This window comes from Triturus cristatus, chromosome 7 (assembly GCF_964204655.1).
Source record: "Triturus cristatus chromosome 7, aTriCri1.1, whole genome shotgun sequence".
Lineage (NCBI taxonomy): Eukaryota > Metazoa > Chordata > Amphibia > Caudata > Salamandridae > Triturus > Triturus cristatus.
The window spans coordinates 634,336,547-634,364,197 of NC_140590.1; the positions used below are offsets into that span (position 1 = coordinate 634,336,547).

The window sequence follows — 27,651 nt, forward strand, 5'->3', positions numbered from 1 at the left end:
TTTTCTTTTGGAGAGGGTGATTGAAATATTCTTTGTCCTGCTGCAAGACACTTTGTAGCTTGGACAGGCATGGTTCCTTTATTGCACCAGTTATAACATCTGCCTTTAAGAAGCATTCCTCTGTTCCTCTTGTAATTAAATCCACATATATTGAATAGTTGGGGTTCTTCTATGCACAATGTATGAGTATACACCAACAGATGCAGATTAACCAAGTCTGCAGTGGTGGCAGGATCACTTCAGGAGACAACCATGAGCTCCCAAAGGTGACTGATAGGTCTGGGAAGGATGACATTCGGATCTTATCATAGAATCTTAATGGGCTAGCTAACAAGATTAAACTAGGAGTGGGGGAGCAATACATCCAGACAAGCACCAGATCTAGTCCTCTGGCAAGTAACCTACTTGATAGGTACCAATTGTAAATGCCTCAACAGGATACAATACACACTACCAGAACATGCTGTATTATCAAGGGGCTCAAGAAGTGTAGCCATTATGGAGCGAAATAACCCTGCCGTCCAACATCACCAAATCCTGGATAGACCCAGTGGGATGTGTGTGGAAATATGGGGTACATGGTGAAGTCCATGTAGATCCTGAATGTTTATGCACAACCTGAATTCCAAAAGAGGGTTTTAGTAAAGTAGGACCACTTTTCCTTGAAACAGACACAGAAATGTGAGGTTGATTCCAATGATGTGGTGGTTAAGAGGGGCTGACAGGCAATCATTGTGGGCAGAATCCACCTACTGGGCTCACAGAACTTATTAAATATATGGGCCTAGCAGATGTGTGGCAGCCCATAGTTTAAAAGTTTTTGGGGCACTCAGGGGTCCTTCTATTGCTTGGATTATGTTTTCATCCAGGTAGTTGAGATGGCTGTGATTAGACGGGCATAGTACCTGACCAGGGGCATTTTGGATCACTTACCCCACAGGATTACATTTGGTCAGCAAAAGAGAAATGTATGGCAGGGTTGGCACTGGATGCCTGGGAACTGCAAGGTAAGAAAGTCAGTGGAGGGCTCTTAGTAGACTCCATCCTATATTTCACAGAGAATTGGGACACAGCTGGCTCCACCATAAGACTGTGGAAAGCATACAAGACCGTCCTCAGAGGCAAGGCCCAAAACCTAGTTGCATAACATAAGAGATGCAGGGAAAATCAATTGTTAGAGCATAAGGGAGAAATCCTGAGCACTACCTAGCATCTGGAATGTAAGAAACACTAGCACACCTAGAGACCTTGAGAGACTGAATACCGTAACACGGCTCACAAGGTATATAATAGTACCTAGGCAACTGTATGAGTTCAGTGACAAGACAACCGTGTATTGGCCTGCCTAGGGAGAAGAGTATGCCAGATGGGTTCGGGAAATAATACAGGAAAATGGTACAAGTCTTACCAATGACCGAAATTGTGCAGGCATTAGCAAGTTACCATCAGACACTCTACAAGGCTAGAAAGACTGCCTCAGAAAAGGATTGTTCAGAATTCTTAAGGGAACTGACCATGCCAACGCCAGTTGGAGAGGACAGAGACATGCTGGAAGAAGACATAACAATGGAAGAAATCTCAGAAGCCATAAAATCGTTGCACAATAGGAAATCTGCTGGGCCTAGTGACTACACAATAGAATTCTACAAAAGCTTGGCCCCCACCCTAGGGAAGCGTCTACTAAATATGTTTAAAGAGGATGGGGAGTTGGGAAGTTTACCCTTTGATTTGAGGCAGCACAACAATTATGGTGATACATAAAACAGGCAAACCAACAAAAAACAAAAAAAATCGCCTGTGACTCATATAGTCCCATGTCGCTTACACATACTGAGCTTAAGATTCTGGCTAAAAACAACAATGCGCCTTCTGAAGTTCATTACCATGGTCAGATAGAGTTTACCGGCCGGGGTGACATAACCGTAGACGTTTACATACATATGGTTAGATGAAGTTAAAGAAGCATCTGACCCACTGGCCAACGTATCATTTGACACACAAAAAATAGTTTGATTCCATTAATTGGTCAGATAGCCTCCTGATATTGATGAGATTTGGATTCGGCCTTAATTTCTGTAAATGGGGGACAGTGCTATTTAATGCACTAGCAGCTTTAGTAAAGGTAAATTGGGAGTTCTCTGACTCAATTGAGCTTCATTGTGGCACCAAATGTGGCTACATGATTTCCTCCCTGCTTTTTCGCCCTTTGCATAGAACCGTTGGCCTGCTGGGTCAGGCTCAGTTCGGAAATTACTTGAATCCAGAAAAAATGGGGGTGCCAAAAAAGGTCTCTCTATATGCAGACTTCATTATACCTTATCTCACGAGTCCTGGAATGTCGATCCCAGCCGCCCTGTTGTTTCGCTGCTTTGAGAAATACTCTGGATATCGCAACAATTGGAATAAATCCATATTATACCAGATAGGGACTGCAATGGAGAGAGATACGAGTTGCGGCATAGACACTTCCGCAGACTGGTTTAAATACCTGGGAATAGTGGTGGCGACAACTAGGCTCAAGTTCTTAAATAAGAAAGTAGAAGTGGTGCTGCAAGAGTTTCTCGTAGATGTAGAGCAGTGGCAGAGAATGCCCCTCTCATTGATGTGGAAGGCCTCAATTTTCAAAATGATCATACTGTCAAAGCTATTTTATGTACTCCAAAATACCCCTTTATGATCTTGAGTCTTAGTTAATGAGGTTTGACAAACTGGTCAGGACACTTCTGTGGGACAGGGGCACACTCAGCATAGTTCTACAGACACTCTGTAGATCAGGGTAGAACCAGAGACATGTACTTCCAGACATAAGGAGTATTCCTGGGCCTTTCAACTACAGACCATTAATGAATGGAGATTCGCTCCGAGAAACAACCCAGTGCAGTCTTGAAAGGTTCCTCATGGAAGTTAATAGGCATGCCCAGTGTATATATGGACTGGGAAAGACTCTTACAACCCACCTAAACGACACTAATCCAGCATCAGCGTTTAAATCATGCAACCACCCGTGTTGCAATGGCTTGCAAATACTAAAGGCTTCTCAAAACGAAAAAAGCTATTTTCAAATTGTTCCAATACTAGTAAAAGTTTTCATTATAGGACTCTTAAGCTGTTAGTACATGTAAATATGAGTATTTATATGTCTGACTCCATGCTTCCAGAGAGTTCTTACCTTTGATTTTCCTCTCGTTCTGCCGGAGACAGTGTTTTTTTCTGTTTCAAGTGCTCTATGACAGCATTCTGTTTCATAACAACCTAATGATGCAAACAAAAAATAGTACAACCTATTTAATTCACCATGAAGGAAAGGGTGGCTTTAACATTTCGGTGAAATCTTGCTTAGGATTTACACAAAACTACAAAACAAGTTTTAAATTGATACTAACAAATTGTGGTTGGGAGCATCCCAGGTCTCCTTTAGAACATTCATAAAATAGGGAGGAGTATGCAAATGCCAATTCATATACTAGGGGATATCATTAGCCAGATCAGATCAATGCCGGGTTCAGGTGGAATCCAAGCACATGGAATACATTAAAGGTCTAACCTACTTGTGTGATGCAGGCAGTTTGGTAGACAGGGCACAGGTTTGAGTTAATTGCATTCTGAATTTATCACGTTGGAGATAGCTGGACATGTATATAGGTTGTTTGGAAGAAGTTTATAGAAAAGAAAATCCACAGAAATATGTCAAGTGAAATAACAGCCAGCAAGTAATTTTCTGCAATTTGCTCAAACAGTTCTGTCTGCTTTTTAAGCCTTTAATACTGTACACCTAATCCCTCTGACACCTGGAGGAACATAAGCGCCATAAAAGGGATCATTTTGGAGCCAATATGCAAACCCTGGACCAACATTTTTTTAAAACATAGGATTTCCACACGTCAAAAATTATTATTGAGTGGCTCAACTCTGTGTAAGAGGGGTGCGGTCCCAGAGGGATTTCAGCAGACATTGGGGTCACAAGGACAGGTCGGTTTGGGATGTACTGTAGTTGGCAAGGAGGCCGGCCCTCCACGTTTGTACAACAGTCAAATCACAAGCACTACACCAGAAATATGAAACTCTAGCCCAGTCATAGAATCTCACAAAAGTTTCACCTCCACTGATTCCTATAAACTACAGTAAAGGATTCCCTAATACGGGCATACAAAATACCTTCAAAGCACAGTGTAAAGAGGCCTGCAAAAAAGTAGCAGACTTATAAATAAGGACCCAATAAAGTCAGTATGAAAATTGTTAACAGGAATTTGAAGTGGTCAATGAGAAGAGATTTTGACATCAGCATATGAGAGACTGGGCAACACAAACCTCTCATAAAACAGTAGCCATCAGGTAGCTGGCTGACTGAAAAGTGACTACAATGGACGGGAAGAAGAAAGCAGAGTCTACATTTTACAAACACTAATGTCAGGCTTGAAGATCCAGCAAAAATGGAGCTATATGTTGAAGTGGAATACAATGGTGGGTGCAGGCAAGTGTTATTTGTTCTAGAGAAAGTATTGGGTACTTGACTTTTGTTTTGGTGTGTACACTCGTGCTCAAAAATAGTTAAATGTTGCTTGCTCGGTTTTAAAAGACAAAATGTGAATGAGTTTGAATTGTGTTTTAATAATAAATACTTACTTGTCTTTCTCACGATTTTAAAACTACGTTTCTGCTTCTAGATCATTGTAATTATCTGAATATCAGCTGACTTTAAGAATGAATAAATTCATAACACAATTGTCTTTTGAGAAATTTTGTGAAGTTGTTTCTCAAAACTGATAAATGAGACTACTGTGTATCTAACTGTCCAAAGTAATCCGTCCCATCCTTCATGGCTGCTTAACGCACAGTCCTGGGTTCTTTAACTTTGGTAAGGTATTCCCTCCTACCAAAGAAATATGTTACTGACCCAAAACTGTAGTTCTACAGCATTTACAGCTTTCATGCACTAATGTGCTTGAAACATTTCAGTCGTTGAGGTGGGAGCCTTCAGTCACATTCATCAACAGTACATACCAGTCAGTCATGAACACAAGTTAAAAAAAAAAAGCCCTTTTAGTTTAGTAGCTAATAGCTAATGCACCTCATTGGAAACCAATGAGGTGGTAGTGCTCTGAACTCTAAATGCCTGAGAGGTCCCTACAGGTCAAACTTAATTAAGGACTGGTTTAAGCTGGAACAACTAATTAGTGAGCCTCCCAAAAAGGAAGGAGGGAGGGCCACATGTGAATCCATTAAACATATGCATGCTGGAGATCTGCAGTTACAGGTAAATAACTTATTTCTTCTCCAGCAGCGAATCTTTCATGGATTCACATATTTTAATAAGAATAGCTAGAAGGCAAAAGAAGGTGCACCTACCAGAACAAGCATTTGTAAAGGCAATAAGGATTATGTTACTTACCCTGTAAGCATATGTTCTTGGCATGTAGTGCTGTAGATTCATATGCTTTGCATACTCCTGCAATCTAGTGTTGGGTATGGATGTGTACAAGTTGCTTTTCTTCTAAGTAGTCTTTCGAGTCACAAGGTGTGGTGACTCCTCCTCTTGGTAATAGTGCGCATGGGCACAGATTCCATTGTTAGAATGTTTTCCCGCAGGATGGTGAGAATGGAGTACAAGTATCAGTTAGGAGATGCTCATGCATATGAAAGTATAGATTTGAACTGCAATGATCATAGATGTCCTGGTAGGAGGGTGGGCACATGTGAATCTACCGCACTAGATGCCAAGAACAGATGCTTACAGGGTAACAATCTGTTCGAGGCATGTGTGGCTGTAGATACACATGCTTTGCATACACTGTATAGCAGTATCCTCCAAAAGCGGTGGCTAACCAATGGATGTTGCAGTGGTTTTAAAAAGTGTACACAGCACTGTCTGTCCTACATTTGCTTGTTGGTGTGCTAGAACTTCCACACAATAGTTCTTAGTAAAAGTGTGTGGTGCATACCATGTAGCTGCTTCACAAATGTCAGATATGGGGATGTTGCCCAAGAGAGCCATAGACGCCCCTATTTTGCAAGAAGAGTGTGCCCTAGGGGGTATAGTCAAAGTTCTTTTAGCTTTGATTTAGCATGTTTAAATACGTTTAACGATCCATATAGAAATATCTGATTTAGAAATGGGCTTCCCTTTATTAGGGAGCGCAAAAGTAACAAGCAATGCAATAGGTCTAGCATTACTGAAAGTTTGAGCTATTGGCATTGCATTATTATTTGCAACTCCAATAGGTCAAACTTTCAGTAATGCTAGACCTATTGAATTCCAAATGCTTGTTTATCACTGAAAGCATGTGGTATCACACAATTCAAAATAAATACATATGTAAGGTTAAGGGCAAGCTACAGTAGGTACCGCATCAATAAAGCATTATTTAATATTTATTGAGTTGCTCTTCAATCAGTAATATTAATACTTGGTAGAGAAATTCAATAACATTCTTGTTGGAAACTGCAAAAGAGAGTTAAATGATATGTGTCAAAACATAAAAGTTGTGTATTGTGGCTATATATTGGTATAATTCTGCTTAAATTAGTTACTTGCCAGCAGGTAATAATTGTGAACCACTGACTGAGGCCAAGTGAAGTATAGCCAGAGTCACTGGAATTATGCAGCAGCAAAGGGACAATTTATGCAGCAGGGTTGACTACATTAAGCTGCAAGATAAAGCAAATTATGCAGCATGTGGTACATTCTGTGATAGTATTTAATATTTTCACATTTTTACACCTGTTAACAGTGTCTGGCATAGGTTGCACATCATTAGTGTTGGTTTATCTCCCAAATATAGTAATACGCAACAGAAAGGTAACCAGTGAGCCTATGCAACTGGCCTTCCACTGTGCAGCAACATATGTGACTGCCTTTTAGTAACTTTTGAACCGTTTAAACTATTTTATGCTAAAATCTGCAGATTATACAGTAGATGATAAATTATGTGGCAAATACGGCAAATTTGTAATTATGCGAAAAACTCTGCGACAGCACAAACACATATTTCCAGTGGCTCTGAGTATAGCTGATTAACGGCACTGCAGGACAAACACCAGTGCTATGCACACCGCCACTGAGTATTGTAAATAAAGTGCTGGTGCCTCCATATGGAGGGGGGGGGGGGTATGGGTATGCTGAGGAATGGAGAGAGGGAGGATGGATTATGTTTCTGAGTAGCTCTGAAACTGCTGCCTCTCTGCATCAAAGTGGAGTGATCTGCACAAGTACTATTTAAGTGGCTTACTCAGTTTAAATTGCGAAACGTTAGGATGGCAGCAGTGCCTGTAGTTCGTTCTGCTCTTCACGGGGCCACTGTTACAGGTATGCTTGCAGCCCCTAGTTCAATGTCTTCGGCTTGAGCACAGTGGTTGGTGTTTTCCATAAGTGAGCTTTCTCTCAGACCGGAAGGAAGGTCAGTTCTCGGCGAGGGGCAGGAAGCCTGCTAAAGGTACCTGAAGATTGCTCCAGATAGTGGCAAGGGATGACCGCTGGACACAGATTATTACATCAGGAATGCACCAGAGTCACATTACATATATAAACTAGGTATGTGGTCTATTGCGAGTCTCTTTCACAAATAACTCCCACGGCTCCAACTGGCAGCTGTACAGACTGTGCAGTCTTATTTCGGGACTCACTACTGGAGGTTTGACCCGCCCGTACAAATCCATCACCACACCTGACTGAGCACTGCGGAGGCCCGTGGGTGGAACTAGTTGCCAGGTAACAACAAGGCACTTTAAACCATTACCGGCATTTTTTCCTCAAGAGGTTTTATATACATTTCAAAAAATGCTCGTTTTTTTTTTTTTTTTAATAGTGTGATCCTGGCCCAAAGGTATAGGCCAAAGTGAGAAGCTCAAGCCACCATGCTCAATGTCATTGCTGTTTCAAGCAGCAGCCTGTGACCTATTGTCTAAGGTGCAGCTTACAACTACATTGATGAAGGGGTAGTAGGTTGGCTCTTCCACAAACTGTCTTTTAACTGCTACAATTTGGGAACCAGTGACTTCCATTTTGGGGGCCTGGCATGTCCAAGTGCAGAAGAAAAGGAGATAGGAGAGCTGAAGAAAGGGACACGTGGGGGCAGAAGATGAGGCTGCAGAAGGGGACAAAGGGAAGGAAAGGGACACAGAAGAGTGGAAGGAAAGGAGCACAGAAGGGGACTTATACAAGAAGCAGATGAAAGGGACACATTGGGGACCAAGGACAGGGACACAGAAGGGGCAGACACAAAATTGGCCAGAAGGGAGCAGAAGAAAAAGGACACGAAGGGGAGTAAATGAAATGGGGCGCAGAGGGCGGCAGATGAAGTGGGGCGCAGAGGGCGACATGGAGACAAAAGAAAGGAATCAAATGAATGCGGGATACCCAGCAAGGGTCAACAGAACGAGGACAAGTGTACTGGGTCACAAACCTATAGGTCAACATCGATGAAACGTCCAGCCCGATTTCATTTACATTTTTCAGTATATGGTCCGGGAGTTGGTCATTACGAAATCCACAGCTCCACAATGGCTTTACTGAAAACTGGGAAGTTTGGTAGCAAACGTCTCAGGACATTTAACCCACACTAATGCCAGTGTGGAATTTAATGTGAAATGCACTTAGATGGCATCTTAAAGATGCCCCCTGAAAAACGACCAGCCCTGGTGTAGTTCCTGAATGGCTGCCTGCCATTGGCCACCACCAGACAGTTTTCTGGGCCTCTGGGTAGAGGGCCTCAGCACTCCGGGTCAAGTAACAAAGCCCATTCTGGGCAGAGGTGTCATGCCTCCTCCCCAGGATAGGCTGGGTCCATGAAGGGGAAGCTTCAAAGGGCTGCCGTCTTTGAAAGCTGTCCCTGCCTTTTGCTGCCTCCAGCATCTGGTTCCCACCAGTTCTGACCCCCACTTTGGGTGGGAGAATCGGCAGGAAAACCAAGTTAGGAGGAGCGGTGTGCCCACCTTTGCCAACCCCACCCCTCATGTGGGGGTAGGTGAGGTGAAGTACACATCTCAGTCCCGTCCATCTTGAAGATGAGGGGACCCAGCCAATTAGGTAGAGGCTTATGCCTCCCTCCCACTGGAGGGTGGCATAATAGGTGGTGTACTCACCCCAAGGAAGGGACATATTGGTCCCGACCTGCACACCCCTGTAACGCCCCTAAATTTCATATTTAGGGGCGACCCTGAAGCTCCCCTCCTCAGATTCGAGGAAGAAAGAAGGACCAAAAACCCGTGCAGACCCAGGCAGAACAGGACACCTACTGCTTAGGCCCCAACCCTACCGGCCTGTTCCCACTCCGACCTGACTGCAGCAGAAACCCCCGTCGTGGTCAGCAGGCCTTAGAGCCTAGAAGACATTCCCTGCACTCATCTTAAAGACAGTCTCCCGTAAGCATAGGATTTGCTCAACAAAGACTCCAACAAGGAACCCGGACCCAGGCGGCTCTGCGGTTCTGCACCGCTCTGCACCCGACGCCCACGGCCCGAGTTTGAGTGGCCCAACACCATGAGGAGGTCTCCCCAGCGATTCTGACCTGGGATATGGTGATCCCGACCTACCTTGAGCTTTCAGTCAATGCCTGCAGCCTCAACCTGAAGGGTCGCATGTAGGAAGCTGGCTCGGTATATACTATACCAAAATGAGGTATAGTGTGCACAGAGTCTAGTGGAACCCCAAAGATAGGAAGAGGTAAAAGTAGATAGCACCTTACTCTCTATTTGTGGTAGTGTGGGCGAGCAGTAAGGCTTTATCAGAGGGTAGTGTTAAGCATTTGTTGTACTCACTCAATCAGCAAATTATGTCACACACCCAAAGACTGAACTCAGACCAATTTGTTTGTATAAAAATATTAAGTTATTTTATTTCTAGAACCAAGTCAAGCCTGGCACAGGTAAGTGAAATAAATGCTTTGCAAAATATTATGCAGTGTTTGCAATTGAATGTTTGTTCAAATGCAGTTTGTTTGAAATACAGGTAAGTCAAGGATTCAAAATGACTGTACAGATTACTTTTCAGTTACATTTTAGATTACATAGAGTGATATGCCTAGATATCACACTGGGACATTTCCTAGCGAAAAGGTAAGTAAAATCAGTTTTGCACAGTTGGAGTTTTACAGGCTTCCATATGAATCAACTCCACACTTGAAACATTTTTCAGAGAAAAACAGTCAATGTATTCCTATGGAGAGAAATGAAGTTATCGGTTACCAGGTAATTACTTGGTCTTTGGGGATGAGTTTCTGGGGTAAGAACAAGGGTTCCCCCAGGGTCAAGGATGCACTCTTGTTACACCCTCAGCGGCACTAGGGCGACCGGGTGCAGAGTGCCGAGGCCCAATGGTATCCAATGGGGGATAGGGGCCTCTGGTTGGTGGCTGCTAACGAGCAGGCCACTGGGTTGTGGGAGCTAAGCTCCTGGGGTTTAGCTCAGGGCAAAATGGGATCCGGTTTAGCACACAAAGTGCACCCGCAGCTGTGCAGGGGCGGCTGGGTGCAGGGTGCCGTTTTGGCATTGGGTGCCCTGTTGTTTTCAAAGGGGATTTTTGGTTTTGGTTTTTAGCTGCAGGCTCGGTCCAGGAAGACTTCCGGGAGGAACTAACAGCTGGGAAGGTATGTTGGAGGGCCCAGAGACATAGATGCACCTTAGGTTCTTTTCTCCAGGGTGCAGGGCGGCTGGATGCAGGGGTGTCTTTTGAGGTCGGATTTTACCTTACCGAGCCACTCGCACTTGGGGGGGGGGGTCTCCGTGCTGAGCTGCGGGGGACATCGGGGAGTCCTGGAGAGGTCAACCCACGGTGGACTTGGACTAAAGCGCTGGGGGACCTCGCTGGGACCGGTGGGCCACTCAAACTTGGGGTGAAGGCGACGGGTGCAGTGGTGTTTCCAGGTGTCGGGTTTCTTCATCCTCAGCAGGCTCAGAGTCTATCTTGGGAGTTTTCTTTTGAACAGAGCTGCTGTTCACAGGATATCCAAACTTTTTTGAAGGCAGTCCGACTTCCCAGGGTTCTGGAGGTTGCTGGCAGCAGGACAAGGCAACTTTTGGTGCAGGATTTCTGGAAACTGCAGATTGGCCAGTAGGGGTGGGGCCAAGTCAGTTGTTCTCTGCAGTCTCCTCTGCTTGGCGTCTTCTTTCGTCCTTTTTCTTCTCGGGTTGCGGGAATCTGCCTTCTTGGTTCAGGGCTGACCCCTAAATACTGTATTTAGGGGGTGGTTTAGGGGTTTCGAGGTCAGTAGCCAATGAGATAATGACCTTAGGGTGACTACACTCTTGGGGTGCTAACCACGGTGCAAACAGTTAACACTCTTTTCCCCATAGGATCCAATGTTATGAGTTTTTGTTCCTAAAATGTCTGTGTTGACCTGTGTTTTGTATGGAAGAAAAGTAACTGTTTTTTAAATCAAAAGCACAAGTTAGTACTTGTGTAACGATATATCTGTAAGAGACATTAGTTAGTGATAGATTCCTTACCTTAGAATATCCCCAGGCGTCAGACTGGATCCGGAAAGTTTTTTCGTCAGCAGTACCCCGGCGTGTCGGTAGGTGGCGTCGTGCGGCTCCGCGTCCGTCGCTGGCGTCGTATGCGCCGAGATTACGTCACGAAGACTACTTAAGCGAAACTAATGCGCGCTGACGTCAGTTCTGTACACAACTTTCTGTGCCAGGAACGCATAGCCATGCAACAAACTGACCACTGGTGCCATGAAACTAGGGCCCTGAAAGGGATGACCTTAACCCTAGAATCAGTACGCGGAACGGGGAGGATGGGTGGGGCGGTAAGGAATCTATCACTAACTAATGTCTCTTACAGATATATCGTTACACAAGTAGTAACTTGTGCATCTGAAAGAGACACGTTAGTGATAGATTCCTTTCCTTAGGATAGATATCCCAGCAATACCAACCCCGGAGGTGGGTCTGCGGATAGATTACACCAGAAAGTCACAGAGAACAAAACGGCCAAAGAAGTCGTCTCTCCGGACTTGACTGCCAAGGCAGTAATGCTTGGTAAATGTGTGCAGCGAGGCCCACGTAGCTGCCTAACAAATATCCTGCAAGGGAACGCCGCGTCCCAAGGCAGTACTGGCTGCAGTTGCCCTGGTAGAATGGGCACGCAGCCCCACAGGAGGCTCCTTCTTGGCCAAGGAGTAACATGCTTTGATGCACAGAACGACACACCGAGAGATGGTTCGTTTGTGCACGGCCCGACCTTTTTCGGCACCCACGTAGCCAACGAAGAGCTGGTCATCCACCTGGAACTGCTGCATATGCTTCAGATAGAACGAAAGCGCACATTTTAGGTCCAGACGGTGGAGCCTCTCTTCCTCTTTTGAACAAGGCGGAAAGAAGGTGGACAAGGTGATGGTCTGCCTGATGTGGAAGGGCGTGACAACCTTTGGCAAAAAAGAAGGACGGGTCCTTAAAACCACCTTGTCCAGATGAACAGAAAGAAAAGGAGGTTTAGAAGAAAGAGCCTGGAGCTCACTCACTCTTCTGGCAGAGGTGATAGCTACCAGGAAAGCCGTCTTGAGAGTGAGAAGACGTAAAGGACAGTTATGAAGAGGCTCAAAAGGAGCGCACATCAGATAGGTCAAGACAAGATTTAAGTCCCATTGAGGCATTATGAAAGGCATGGGAGGAAACGTGTGCGTAATGCCTTTCAGGAAATGGGTAACAACCGGGGACTTAAAGAGAGAAGGCTGATCTGGAAGCCTTAGAAAGGCGGAGATGGCCGAAAGATAACCTTTAATAGTGTCCAGAGCAGAGCCCTGCTGGGCCAAAGAAAGAAGGAACAGAAGGACCTCAGAAAGAGGGACAGAGAGGGGATCCACAGCCTTGGCTGTGCACCACGCCACAAATTTGTTCCACCTGCAGGTGTATACCGCTTTTGTGGAGGGACGCCTGGCTGCCAGAATGACATCATAGACTTCGGGAGGAAGAGCGAAAGCCATCAACTGTCGCCGCTCAATCTCCACGCATGGAGGTGGAGGCTGGACAGGTTCGGGTGGAGGACCGTCCCCTGCTGCTGCGACAGAAGATCCTCCCGAAGAGGCAGTCGGATCGGGGGATCAATCGCCATGCTGAGTAGCTTGGGATACCAATATCTTCATGCCCAATCCGGAGCCACAAGTATAACTTGGGCCCGGTCGCGCCGAATCTTCTTCAGCACTCTGGGCAGAAGTGGTATAGGCGGAAAGGCATACAATAGACCGCAACTCCACTCGTGATGAAAAGCATCGCCTAGCGAGTGCCGCCTTGGAAATTCCAACGGGCAGAACTGAGGACATTGCGCGTTCTCTTCGGTGGCAAATAGATCTAACCAAGGCTCTCCCCACTGCTGAAAGATACCTTGCACCACCTCCGAGTGAAGACGCCATTCGTGAGCCATCAAGCACCAGCGGATGAGTTCGTCCGCCTGGCGTTCAGAGAACCCACCAGATGTTGAACCACCAAGGTAATGCCCTGATGTTCCAGCCATGTCTAGAGGCACAGAGCCTCCGGACAGAAGGTCCACGACCCCACCCCGCCCTGTTTGTTGCAATACCACATGGCGGTGGTGTTGTCCGTGAACACCTACACCACACTTCCTCGGACAGAGGGAAGGAATGCCTTAAGTGCAAGTTGAATCGCCCGAAGCTCCAAAAGGTTGATATGGAGCCAGGACTCCGCCGGATGCCTGAGTCCTCTGATCTCCGCATCTGTCACCACTGTGTGCTCCGGTTGGGGTAGGGAGAGGGTAAGGCCAAAGGGGAGACAGCAAACTGAAAATGCCCCGGGCCTACCGTGAACCGCAGGAAACGCCGGTGGGCCGGCAGGACGGGGATGTGAAAATATGCGTCCTGCAAGTCCAACGCTACCATCCAGTCTCCAGGGTCGAGGGCAGCCAAGACCTGAGCCAGAGTCAGGATTTTGAACTTCTCCTTCCAGAGGAAGCGGTTGACGTTCCAGAGGTCCAAGATGGGACGCAGACCCCCTTTGTCATTCTTGGGGACCAGAAAGTAGTGGGAATAACAACCACTCCATACTTCCGGCCCAGGAACGCACTCAATGGCCCCCTTGGCCAAGAGGGTCGTAACTTCCTGCTGGAGAGTTGCCAAGTGTTCCCCCGACATGCGGTGGTACTGAGGTGGCATGGCTGGAGTGGTGGACTGAAAGCGAAGGGAGTAATCCGTACGGATGATCTGCAACACCCACTTGTCTGATGTGATAGCGTGCCAGTGGGGGTGGTGATGGGCCTCTTCAGAACACTGAGGCAACGGCATCCCACACCGTGTGGGAATAGCGGCTCAAGAGGCAACCACTTGCCGAACTGCTCCAGCTTCTTAGAGTCCTTATCCGATGGAGCCGTGGGAAAGGCACTCTGGGACGTCGAAGCTTGGATGACCAGGATCTCGGGCGTAGGATGAGTGGTCAGAAAGGCAGGGTCACCCAGCGGCGGGCGATGACACCTGGCGACATTCTTATCCACCGGGGCCCCCGTGGCAGGCCGCGAACCAGTGCCCAGTAAGACTTCAGTGATGGCGTTGTTAAATGGCAGCAGGGGCTCCGACGAAGTGGACGCTGTCTGGAGCACCTCAGTGAGGAGAAGCGCCCTTCTCCATGGTAGGAGGAGGAGAGGCAAACCCCGGGTCAGAGGAGAGATCAAGGCCGCCGGCCTCCTCTAACTCGTCCGCCCAGTCCTGCTCGGAGTCACACTGACTAGCAAGAGGGTCCTCCGACCCCGCCCAGTCATCCTCCACCTCCGCCGTATGTGGGACAGGCTGCGGCAGCAGGGTAGGGACCGGGGAAGGAACAAACTGCGCCGGACGGGGCCGAAACGGCGCCGTATCCCCATGTGGATCCCAGGCAGGGACAAAATTGTCCGAGAACCTGGGCAGGGGCGGAACAAATGGTACCTACTGCGGCGCCGGAGGCAGAGCCGAAGGCGGCGCTGGGGCCTGAGCCGGCAGCACAGGGCCTTGTGGCACCGGGGCCGGAGCCAGCAGCGCAGGATCCTGCGGCGCCGGAGCCGCCGCCGGCGTCGTCAACGGCCCGACACGGGACCATGGGGCCCAAGGGCGCGCCAGTGGGAGCCCGAGGCCTAAACAGGCGGTCCAAGGTAGCAGAAATTCTTGCACCTGTGCGGGAGTCGCTGACGGACCCGGGTAAGGTGGGTAGGCCGCGGGACTCCCGGGCTCCAAAGAAGCTGCAGGGCAGAACCCCTGTCCCCCCTTGTCCGCATCCGGGGACAGACGGGGGGACGTCGGAGAGCGACAACACTTCGCCTTCTTTTTGTGCCGTCTCTTAACCGAATCCGAGGGTGAAGACTTGGAACCCGAGGAGCGATGATGGTGGCCCCGCGAGCGTTCTCTGGAGCAGCCCCTGGACAGTTAACGGCGCGGGGACGAGTGCCGGACCTCAAACAGCTTCCGGCGCAGCTCCCTCAAGGCCTTTGGGGCCATGGCCCAACAGTCCATACGGGCCCGGGAGTCGTGTTCGCTCTCCAGGCAGTAGAGACAGACGTTGTGGGGGTCAGCCACCGACATATTGCGATGGCAGGCCCGACAAGACTTAAAACCAGGCATCCCTAGGTGCACCAGAGTAGACAGGAGACAAAAAGTTTCAAAAAGATACTCAAAAAGTGGCTGAGGTACGTGCTCTAACCGGATCTGCACTTACTGGCGCGGAAAAAGAAAGAACTGACGTCAGCGCGCATGGGTGGCGCCCAAGTAGTCTCTGTGACGTCATCTCGGCGCATGCGATGCCAGCAATGGACGCGGAGCCGCATGACGCCACCTACCGACACTCAGCGGTACTGCTGCTGAAAAAACTTTCCGGATCCAGTCTGACGGCTGGGGATATTCTAAGGTAAGGAATCTATCACTAACGTGTCTCTTTCAGATAGTGTCTTTACTTACCTTTGTATTGTAGGATCCACGGTGTGATATCTAGGCGGATCACCCTGAGTAAACGCTGTAATCTAAAAGTATTCTAAAGGTATTCCAAAGTAATCTTTATGTATTTTAAACTGTTTTAAATACAAACCTGTAACGATAGCAAATTCAACCACAACAGCATTTTCTTGTAAAGTCTTGCATTTGAGAACATATTTCACTTATATGTGCCAAGTCCTGCTTGGTTCTAGAAAAATAACATAAGAATACCTTTTTCATACTCACCCAATTGGTCTGGATTCTGTCCTTGAGTGTGTGCCATCAGCCTTGATTGAGTGAATACAATAAATGCTTAATACCCTCCTGATAAGCCTAACTGCTCAACCATACTACCACAAAGAGAGCCGTTCGTGATTATCTAATTTAGGCTCTGCAATACCTGTGGGGATCCCCCAGGACTCTGTGCACACTATACCTTACTTTGGTACAATATATACAGAGTCAGATTCCTACAGTAGACCCATGGCCCTTGATGATGTAGAGGAACTGGCTCTATAGCTACTTTTAGTAAGAGAGCTTGCATGTCTTGTTTGAGCAGTTGGTGATGTTCCAGAGAAAGTCTCTAGTTGCGAGGTGGAATATTGGGAGGAGTGCTGATTAGCTCCAGGCAATAAGCATGTCGAATAATGTCAAACAACCGCTGGTCCGATGTTATAAACTGCCAGGTGGAGAGAAACCGCTGCAACCAACCCCCGACAGGTGTAGAAGGATCGGGGGAATGAGAAGTAAGTCAGTGTTACTGGATGGCATTACGGGTTGGTATACCTCTGCTCTGACCTTTGAAATAACTTCTGTAGTTGCCTCTGAAATACCCTCTGAATGGAGAGGTGTGAGTTTGCAATCTGTATCCGGATGCAGAGACATCTGTAGATATCGTATTGGGACCTGCTCTGTAAGGGAAGCTGCGAAAGGAGCCCCGATGAGTGGGTGTTTGAAATGCTCCCATGGATTTGGAAACCTAAGTGTCTTTCTTAATTTTTTCTAAGGTCTCATCTACTTGTGGGCCGAAGAGATGCTCTTTATCAAACGGGACGTTCAGTAAAGATTGCTAGACTGATGGTTTAAATCTCGAGATACGCAGCCAGGCATGCCTGCGTAGGAGGACACTTGTATTGATGTCTCTGGCGGAAGTATCTGTAGAGTCCAGTGCCCATTTAATGGAAGAGTTGGAAATTATCTTTCCTTCCTTTTTATGTTCTTCTGGGAGATATTGGAGGACTTCTTCCATCTTATCCCAGTGAGCTCTGTCGTATCCAGCTAATAACCCCTGTGTGTTTGCAATTTGCCAATGATTTGTGGGTTGCGCATTAACCAGTTTGCCTGATGCATCAATGAGTTTGGATTCTTTAACAGGAGGTGGTGCATCGGCTGCAGTTTGTGAGTTAGCCATTTGAGACAACTAGGGAGTCTGGTTGGATCTTGCCTTGAATACAAATTGGGTAATAAGGTACAGCCTTATATTTCTTATCTGGGTGATAATGCGAGCCCGAGCAGGATCCTTGAAGAGATCATCTGCATGGCCCATCATACCTTTAACCATTAGAAGAGATTGAGACTCCATGTGTGTGGTGCACAATACCTCCCCCAAATAATTCTGCCTACATGGATTCTTTATGATTGTAACCCAAGGGTATGCTGCTGCCCTTGCAATAAGCTCTTGATCAATGTAGTATCAGGAGGTGAGGGTTTGGCATGATATAGGTCTGGATCCATTTTCCCTGGGTGGGTCTATGTCATAATTGTGCCAAGGATCTGGTGGTGGTGGTGTTACGCCACAAGTGTCATCACCCCTCCCCCTGATCTGAATCTGGGACTGTATGTGGAGATCCCTGAGGTGCAATATTTAGGGCATTCTGTGGTGAATGAGGTACAGATGGTAGAGGTGGTGGTGAGATGTAGAAGTAGGGGGAATAGGGTGTGGAGGACTTGTAGCCTTGTTCTCCTTATTTTTCTTCATAGGCAGTGGCAAATCAATGGCTTCTTGAAAAGAAGTTTGCCGCGTATCAGAAGGAACTTATGCAGTCTTTGTAATAATGCGGCCAGCATCTGAATGGATATGGATCCATTTTTCTTTCTCTCCTGCATGGTTTCCAAAATAGGCTCTGGGAGTGTAGAGGGATTCGATTTTGTTTTCGGGACCGAAGGTTTCGGAGCCGAACCGCTTTTAGTTTTTCGGAACCGGAGTGGTTGTAGAAGAAGAGGTGGCATCTCGCCTCGGTGCTGACGCGGAAGGCTTTATATGCGCTTTCGGTGCCGTGCCTGAGGGCGCGGCAGCTGAAGCTGAAGCTGAATCCCAGTGCCTACCATGGACAGATAGCAGCCCGAAGCCTTTTGTTTGGGCAGGTGAGGATTTGGGTACTCATGGCACCTTGACCCGGCGGTAGTTCATGCAATTCCAAATCGATCTCCAATTTGGAATCCGAATCTCCAACTGAAAAGGTTTCCTCTTCTTTGGCAGCAGAGGCATCAAGTTTTTTCTCTTCCTGTCTGAAGATATCAGGCGTGACTCAATTTCACGTCTCTGCATTTCTCTGCTCCATGCCCAATGGTCTCGCAGGGTCTTTTTGATCGAAACGACCAACAGGCCTCACAGTTTTCTTCGCTGAGCTAGGGGGGATAAGCACAGATTGCAGACCCCGTGAATGTGGGTCCGCGGGTACTTTGAATGGCACTAGGGGCAGAATATAAACAGAGTCCATTTCATAAGCAGAGTATCACCAATAGAGTAGAGTGAGAGTAAAGGCAGCCCGATCGGGCGTGGCCTGAAGGCCACGATCTGAACTTGCCGACCCAACGAATGAGAGCCTTCAGAACTTCGATATGAGAAGAAGGAAAAAGCGTTCGAAACAATACAGAGGGTAGAGCGGATTACGCACTGAAAGGATCCAGAAAATGGTCTTGAACTGGAGCACAGTAATATATGTCTGAATCAGAGACCAGAAAGAAAGCAATCTAACAATGGAAGCGATGCCCATATGCACTATTACCAAGAGGAAGAGTCACCTTACCTCATGATTCGAAAGACTTCTTTGAATAAAAAGAACTTGACCACATCCGGTCCCCCACACTAGATGGCAGGAGTATGCATAACATGTGTATTTACAGCCACACATGACTCAACATCTTGTTCCTTGGACATATTGGTTTTGCCAGTGCTGATTGCTGGTGCTGTGTAGCATCAGACAAAATAAATAAAAATAAAAGTAAGTGCGACAATGTGGCCGATGGACACGTAATTTTGCAGGCGGGCAACTGCATGATGACCAATATGGGCAGTGATTTGTTTTCTTAGTATGGCATTATTTTATCATCATTAAAAAAAAGTTTCATTATCTTATGTCCGGGCTGAAATTTGCCGTTTTGGCCCTGACTGAAGGCAGCAATAAAGAGGGAGGTGGTGAGGGTTAGACGGGGCAAGCAGTAGCAGCTGAAGGGCTGACTGGACAAGCAACAATGCAGGGGGAGAGCAGGGCAAGAAACAATGAGGGAGGGGGAGGGAGAGAGCAAGAGGGTGCAAGTAAAAGGAAAACTAGAACCTCTGAAAGTGGAGAACAGTGAAAGGACACTAGTCAAGGGAAGCAGTATTTGGGCCATGCTCCAGGTTAGGGATGAACTTACTAAGAGGAAGTACAGCTGGCACTTGCTGACCAAAGTGAAGGAATGAAATGAAAGGGATGATAAAGCCAACCAATGGTAAGCAATGGGTGGGCTCTAAGCCCCCCAAGTAAATAAAATGTCTTACAAGCAACAGCACATGTGCTATCTCAGCCGAGATCCAAAGTATAGGGTGTGGTGAAAAGGAGGAGAGGGAGGGGCTAAACTGTCAAAAGAGGCAAAGAATGTGCCTGCCAAACATATTGAAGGGCATAAAGCAACCAACAGCGCTTCAAAAACATTTGTCCTGTCTGAAGGCAAACAGCCTTTACTTTGCGACCTTTACTATGCAATCTTTATCATGCAGGTAAGAATATTCTTACATAACATACTTTTTATGTTATTTAAAAAAAATGGATTAGAGAATTTAAAGAATGGTAGAGGTAAAGCGAGGTGAAGGGGATTTGAAGGTTCAGGAGTGTTAGAGGTAAAGTGAGGAGAGGTTTACTTGAGTGTTTAGGGGTGGCTAGAGTTAAAGGGAGGTGAGGGTCAATTGAGGGTTCAGGGGCAAGTTGAGGTAAAGGGAGGCAAGTGTGATTTGAGTGTTCAGAGGTATAGGGAAGTGAGGGCGATTTGATTGGAAAATATGATATGGTATGTCGTATAATATGGCAAGTTGGTATGGCTTGCCATTTTATAGAATGGCATGGGCTGTTATTGTATTGAGCATGCCATGTCATGGCCCATTATTGTCTTGTGAATTACGGTATTAGTATGGCATGGTGGGTTATTGACACGAACAACCTATGAACTGCTTTAATGTACATACACATGCATTAAAGCGCTGATATAACCAGGTAACAACATTTAAAAACATCTAACTTATATTGGCTTTCCCACATTTGGAAAGAAGGTAGCATTACATGGAATGCAATCAAAACAAGGATGAGTAATAAACAAAAGAACTCTTAGTGAATAGTGCAACATGTAACTTCATTTAAATTTAATAAACTGTGTTTTTATATGGCCTGGACAAAACTGGCCAGAGAAAAGCAGCTTACTAGAAAGAGAAGTTTTGAAAAATCAGGAAAGCAAACAATGAGTTAGGGGGCGGTGAGCCCAAGACAAAAAAGAAAATGGAAGGGGTATTAAAGCAGCTAAAAAACTAGAAAAATAGCATGGGAGCTGGTATTAAAAAATGAAATAAAAATATGCACGCACAAAAAATACGGTACCACAATATGAGTACATGAAGCGCAGTTGAAAGTAATACAGAAATCAATATGTAGTTTTTCCATACTCCAGGGGAGAAAAAAAAAAACACTAAGTGAAAGCGACATGCACAAACAAATGATCACAAATGAAAAAGAAGAAAATAAGAGTGACTAGGAAGCCAATCAATCTTAAGTAATGTGCGGGCTAAAAGCTCCATTTTAGAGCTTTAAAAAACTATTTTGTTGTAAGCGACTGCGCATGGGTGTGGTCTCAGGCGAGACCTAAAAAGAGGAAGCCACACAAGAGGGAGAGAGCAATATTGAGCACATGGCACAAATTTGGCAAGGGAAAGAGTACATGAGGAAGAGATGAAAAACACATACACTCATGGTGTGCTGAAACAAAAAGAAAAGGTATGATGCTTCTTTCTCTTATGCTCTGTGTATCAGTGCTATATACCACACGGGTGTCGCTGACAGGATGAATCTATTGAAGAATTCCTGATTACTCAAGGCCTGTGTATTTTTATTTCCCCAAGGGCCATTCAGGGCTTCGAGAAGAAAGTGTCAGGAAGATGCCGGAATTTCCAAAGGAGAAGGTCACGGCTTACTGACGAGAAGAGATTTTTTTCCCTTTATGTCAAAACCTCCACCAGTTAAAGACAATAAAATCACCTAATAACTCACACTGGCTAAGAGTCCTATCTAAAAACCTATTATAGGCAGCTACTCCATGTTAGACTGTTTTCCGTACAGCAGTCGAGAGTATGTATGGAGTGTGCATGAACAGTAAGGTGCATAAAGTGAATTGTGCAGTGGAAAATAATTAAAGTGAGATATCTGCAACAAAAGCACACGATTCTGGGATGGAGGATGTGTGCATGTGAATCTACAGCATTACACGTTACGGACGGAGTAAGTAGTAATTTCCATTCATAGCCGGTGTGGCTGTAGATACGCATACTTAGCAGAGACTGTATAGCAGTACCCTCGAGAAAGTGGTGGCTAGCGCATGGATGAAGCAGATTTCTGAAATAATGCCCTTAACACCATCTGGCTCACTCAAGGCTGTTGATAGACTAAGATGTTCACACAGTAATGCTTAGGAAAGGTGTGACCAGGTCTCTGCTTTACAGATAACCGCTAGAGGGATGTTGCCTAGGAAGGCCATGTCTCTCCCTCTTTGCGGGTGGCGTGTGATCTGGGCGGGACAGGTGCAACCCTTTTTGATTTGACATAATAGGTATGAATGAATTTGACAATCCACCTGGCGATACCTGGCTTGGGAGATGCGATAAAGAAATGGTTACTTACCAGTAGGAGTAGTTTTGCAGCTTGAAGAGTTTTCTGGATTCACATGCTGTGCATTATTCTGCCAATTAGTGGTTGGGTCTGGAACTATTATTTTTGCTTTTCCCCCCTCAGTTGTGGGCATTGTTGACCACCATTTGGTGGTATGTCCATCCCCTGTGTGACATCAGACAGCGCACCGTAAGTTTCTGCCCGTAGTCACCATCTTCTGATTCTTTTTTCTTTCCTTTTCTGGTGCACGTGCGCCTCTCTTTTTTTTTTTACTCCTCCACCTGGTTGCAGCATCTCCCTTTTCTGGGGAGGTGGGTGGGTTGCATGTGAATCCAGAAAACTCTTCAAGCTGCAAACCTACTTCTACTGGTTAGTAACCGTTTTGTTTTGCAGCATGGATCCTTTTCTGGATTCACATGCTGTGCATTAGATTATATAGTGGTACCCTTTCCCTTAGGTTGGTTGTGATAAAATGAAGTGTTAGCAAACAGGTGTTGGAGTACCTTCTGTCCCACCTGTGCTTCCTTTTTCATTTTAATGACCACACAATAATGTTTTGCAAAGGTGTGTGTTGATGCCCGTGTCACTGGAAACGTTTGCTATGAACGCCTGTGTTGCAAATTTTTTCCTGGTTGAGTAGGCTCTGGGGCGTGTGGGTTGTGTTATATCTGCGCTGTGATAGCAAGTCTGTACTGTTTCTACCCATCTTGTGATTGTTCCTTTAGTTACTGGAGAACCTTTGCTTGCTTTGGCAAAGGCGAGAAACAACTGGTTTCCTTTACAAAATGTTTGTTTCTTGCAAACAGTACATTAAAGCCCTCCATACATCCTACGTGAGTAGGGCTATTTCCATCTTTGTTTTAGGTCCTTTGAAGAAAGTTGGTAGCTGTATTCTTTGGTTGACATGAAAGTGAGTCACCACTTCGGGCACAATATGTGGGTTGGTTCTGAGAACTATCTTGTCCTTGTGTATTTGTAGGTATGGTTCCTGTATTGTTAGCGCTTGAAGCTCTTTCACGTAACGATGTGACTGCAATCAGAAAGGCTGTCTTCAGAGTGAGGGACTTTAGATCCGTTTTGCAAATTGGTTGAACAGGGTCTGTCATTAACTGCGTTAGCACAGTGTTTAAGCTCCACAATGGTGCTGAAACTGATCTTAGTGGTGGCACACTTAAAACCTACCAAGAATATCTACACCAATGGGGATGTGAAGAAGCTGTTACCTGAAGTATCCCTGGTGTAGGCTACTATTGCTGCCAGGTGTACCTTTAACGATGCATAGGTTAGTTTGCTATCTAACAGGTGAGAGAGATATGCTCGTACAGTTCCTGTTGTGCCCTTGTCTCTATTTTCCTGTTACCTGTGCACCATTGCAGGTATCTACTCCATTTTGCAGCATAACATTCACTTGTGCTTGCTTTCTTTAGGATTTCCATTGTTCTGGTTAGAAGCTGTAGATGCCCGAATTCTAGATATTCAGGAGCCAAGCCGCTAGGCTGAGTGTCGCTGGCTCCAGGTGGTATAATCTCCCGTCTTGCATTGTTAGCAGATCTTGTTCTACTTTGATTGTGATCATCAGTCCCTTGGACATCTCTAGTAGATCCAAGTACCAGGACTGTCTGGCCCATTATAGAGCTATAAGGATGAGTTTTGTCCTTGGTTGTCTGGCTATATACAGTACACTTGGTATCAGGGTAATCGGAGGAAAAGCGTATGCAAATCTCCCTGACCAGTTTATTGACGGGGCATTCCATTCTGACTGGTGATGTGGAAACCTGGAGGCGAAGTGTTGGCATTTCGCGTTTTTTGCTGAAGAAAACAGGTCTATTTTTGGCTTCCCCAAGATCTTAAAAATGTTCTCCAGTGTTTCTTGCTTTACTTCCCAATTGTGGGAGGTGCTTTCCCGCCTGCTTGTCTGTCTGCCTCCGTGATCTATTTTCCTGGTAGGTGGACTTTTGCAGTGTGATTTATCTTGGTATCGCTCATCTCCATATTTCTTGGGCTACATTGCGCAAGGTGAACCATTTTGTGCCTCCCTGTTTGTTGAGATGAAACATGGGTGTTGTGTTGTCTATTTGGATTAGTATGGTTTGACCTGTTATGTGTGAAATGGAAAGCCCTCATGGCTAGGAAAACTGTCTTCATTCCCAGGTAATTGAAGCGTTTCAGCGCATCTGTGCTATTACACTGTCCCCGTACTTTCAGGTTGCCGGTGTGTGCTTCCCAACCCTTGTGGAACGCATCCGTTGGTCGTTGGAGTTAGTGTTTTGAATGGCCTCCCTATGGTCACATTTCTAGATTCCCACCTTTGTATATCCTGTAGGATCTGCTTCTCATAGTTACCCCCACTTTTTGCTGATGTATCATTATTTTCGACTTAGACTGACTGGGATCCTGCTATCCAGGACCCCAGTCTAGCTGCTTTCTCCTCTAAATTGATTGCATGTACTTTAGGTACACTCCAGATTGGATACTGGGGTACCATTATTAGTCCCTAGCATATGGTATACTATGTACCCAGTGGCCTCCCAGGGGCTGCAGAATGTATTGTGCCACCCCTTAGTGACCATTCAAACTGACACCACAGGTCTGCTACTGCAGCCCGTGTAAGGTGGTGCATGCACTCCTTACTTAGATAGTTGTTTGTGATGCAGCCAACCATATATATATTTAAGTGCATTATAACCTCGCGGTAAATGCGAACTTTAAAACGGCTGCTTAGAAACATGCCGTGTTTGGTGTCAAACACCTTGGAATCATACCTCCACACCAGTAACCGGTGTAGGAGGTATGATTCCACCCTTCTAGAGGGACTCATGTGAAACACCGGTACACCATGGTACCAGCTTTCTCGACCTGGGCATCACAAAATTGATGCTGCCAGCCACAGACATGAGTCTGCCCTCCTGCTGCTGAGCCAAGCTCAAGCAGGGGAAGGCTTGACAATAGGTTTCCGTCACAGGGAGGTGTGACCAGCTCCCAGACAGGATTTAGTGTATTGGGGCTGAGTGGTGCACTCAGTGTTTGAAACTCTGCACTGGGGGCACATTTGGTGTCCCTGTGCATAGTCCAGTTCAAACCGGTTGCAGGAGCCATTTGCTCCTGCTCTGGTGCGAAACTGGACAAAGGACATGGGTGTAGCCACACCTCTGTCCTGACCCACCCACAGGTGGGTCCCCAGAGTTTGTCCCACCCCTTCCTTGGGTATAAAGTAGGAACCCTGACTACAGGACTTTAGATTTTACCTGGACTAAACTCTGCTACATAAACCAAGTACTTCGACGATCTACACTACGCTGGATGACTGAAGAATCTCCCTTGGAGTAAAGGAGTTACTCCCCTGCAGCAACAGGCACCTTAACGCATCTGACCGGTTTGCATCTCCCAGGCTCCTGAGGATGCCGATGATTTCTGCAACACAGGAGGTGGGTTCCCGAGGTCTCCGAAGTCGATCTGTTCTCTCAGCAAGTCTGAGACCAGTATCCCTCGTGGGGACCGTGCAACCCGAACCCCTGTGCACTGTGTACTTTTGCAGCAGCATATGCTTTTCGGCGACCCCTGAGGCTGTGCATTGGGCTACTTGTAGTCCTGACCCCGACCAGTATTTCCACCGAAGATTTCCGGCCTACACTCCACGAGTGTTCCATGGGTTGGTATTTCGTGATTCAGCTCAAGGTCCCTTTGCGATCCCTGGTCTGTTGGCCTGTGAGTCCCTCTGAAGGTAACTGACTTTCCTTGGGCTTTCCTGGTTGCTCCAGACGTGCCCTGACTCTCCACTGCTTGGAGAGTCCCCAGGACCTTGCTTTTTCCGCACCGTAGCTTGTTTCCTCTGACCGCGTGGGTTGCAGTTGCCAAGGCTTGTTGGTGTTCGATCCGGACACTGACACCCCAGCACTCGACATCCTTCGTGGAAAAGCTCACCTCCAGACTTTGGTCGTCGTCGTCTCCTGGTCCCCGTGGCTGCAGAGTCAAGCATCCTATCTTCCAACCTGAAGCACCCGACATCGGTGGACATTCGTCTACTGAGCCACTGGTCATCCTGAAGTGACCCAGACTATGTCAGGTTCTTCTCACCTCGGATCCAGGCTTGGATCACAACGGACACTTCATCTTCCCGGCAGCAGCACTTTCTCGCATCACGCCATTGAAAGCAACGAAGGTTTCCGACACCACTTGACCCCTATGCACCCGGCTCCTCTGGGATAGGTAAACACGGGTATCTCAGTACTCTCAAGGGTGCTGGCCTTAGAACCTTCCATGTTACAAAGAGTTTGCTTAAAGTCCTCTCCAAAGTGTCTTAAACTCAAAATTTCCAACCGCGACTTTCCCATAAGGTTGTACGGAGCTCACGCCTGTGTTCACACACTGCACTCGTCCTCCGTGGGTCCCCTATGTCACTACTTTGGGTGGTTCCTTGGGGTTCCAGCGATTCTTCGTGCTCTAGGCACTGTTTATAGTTAAGTCGTGGTTGTTATACCACTTTCTTAGTATGTGGTTCGGTCTCTCCTGGAGCCCGCTGTGTATTGTGCTATTTACTGCCGTTCTAGTGATTTAATATTGTGTACTTTGTGCTCTAATCTCAAAGAGGTTAGTAGAGAGTGTTTAGTAATAAATACATATATTTATTTATCTCTTGTGTGGTTCTCCTTTCATTTGGTCATTCAGGAGGTTCTGATCTGGTAAAACAAGCTGCTTTGAGACTTAGCCTAAAGGCCGCTCTCCACAGCTACCACTAGGATAGCTTTCTATAAAGGTTGTCTTTAACCTAATCATCAATAAGGGTTGTTTGGACTGGTACAAGGTGCCCATTTTAATTGGTGGTCAGCATATACCAGGCCAACTTCTCACATATCTTTTTCTACCTTTGCTGTGACAACCACTAATCCTTCCAACTTCTGTTGGCTTGTGATCATTTGTTGCAGATCCATTCTTGGACACGTGTAATCTTGCCTATGTTATGAGTGGTATCCATGATGCCATAATTCTCAATTTTATGACAGTTCTCACTGTCAGAGACCAACTGCTCTGGTAAAGGTGAGTCTGCGCTGTGATCCCTTTTGCTCTCCTTTAGACTGGGTATGCTTGCACTGTCCTTGAGATTAGGGTTGCTCCCAGGAACACCTTTTCCTGTTCCGGCTGTAGTGATGATTTTTGAGGTTTATTGTGAAACCGAGGTGTTGCAGTGTGGCAATCACTGTTTGTGCATCCTTGTGGCATTTTTCTTTTGATTGTGCTTTTACTTGCCAAACGTCCAAGTATAGATTGACATGGATTCCCAGTCTTCTAAGGTGTGCTACTATCACTGCAAATGCAAAAACAACAGTTGATGGACAGAATGAAGAGCAATGTCATACATTCACCCCAGTACAAAGATCTGGGCCTAAATCCATCGTTTTTGTGCTCACCATGCCGTTCGAGTTTGAACCCAGCCATATGCAAATCAGTCTTGACCCTGTGCCTCATGGGAACAGTCCAGCCCGAACTGCCAAGCTAGGTCCTCCCTGGACTGAAACCAAGCATCCTAGGACCCGTTTCAGGGTTTCACCCCTCTTCAGCCAGGATAGCTTGGTTCCAGTGGCATGGAGAGCACGGGACCCACGTCTGGGCATACCCTTCCCACTCGGGGTAACAAATGCAAA

At 46.5% G+C, this 27,651-nt stretch overlaps 1 protein-coding gene across 5 annotated transcripts in view; it reads right to left on the reverse strand.

Annotated features, from left to right (window-relative positions):
• The window catches only part of BPTF (bromodomain PHD finger transcription factor), a 1,440,172-nt gene that overhangs the window by 280,309 nt on the left and 1,132,212 nt on the right, over window positions 1–27,651 (reverse strand). For all 5 annotated transcript variants that reach the window (XM_085617259.1, XM_085617261.1, XM_085617262.1 and 2 more), the window contains exon 25: window positions 3,170–3,252. In XM_085617259.1, the coding sequence (XP_085473385.1) occupies window positions 3,170–3,252 (83 nt within the window). The remainder of the gene's footprint in view (window positions 1–3,169; window positions 3,253–27,651) is intronic.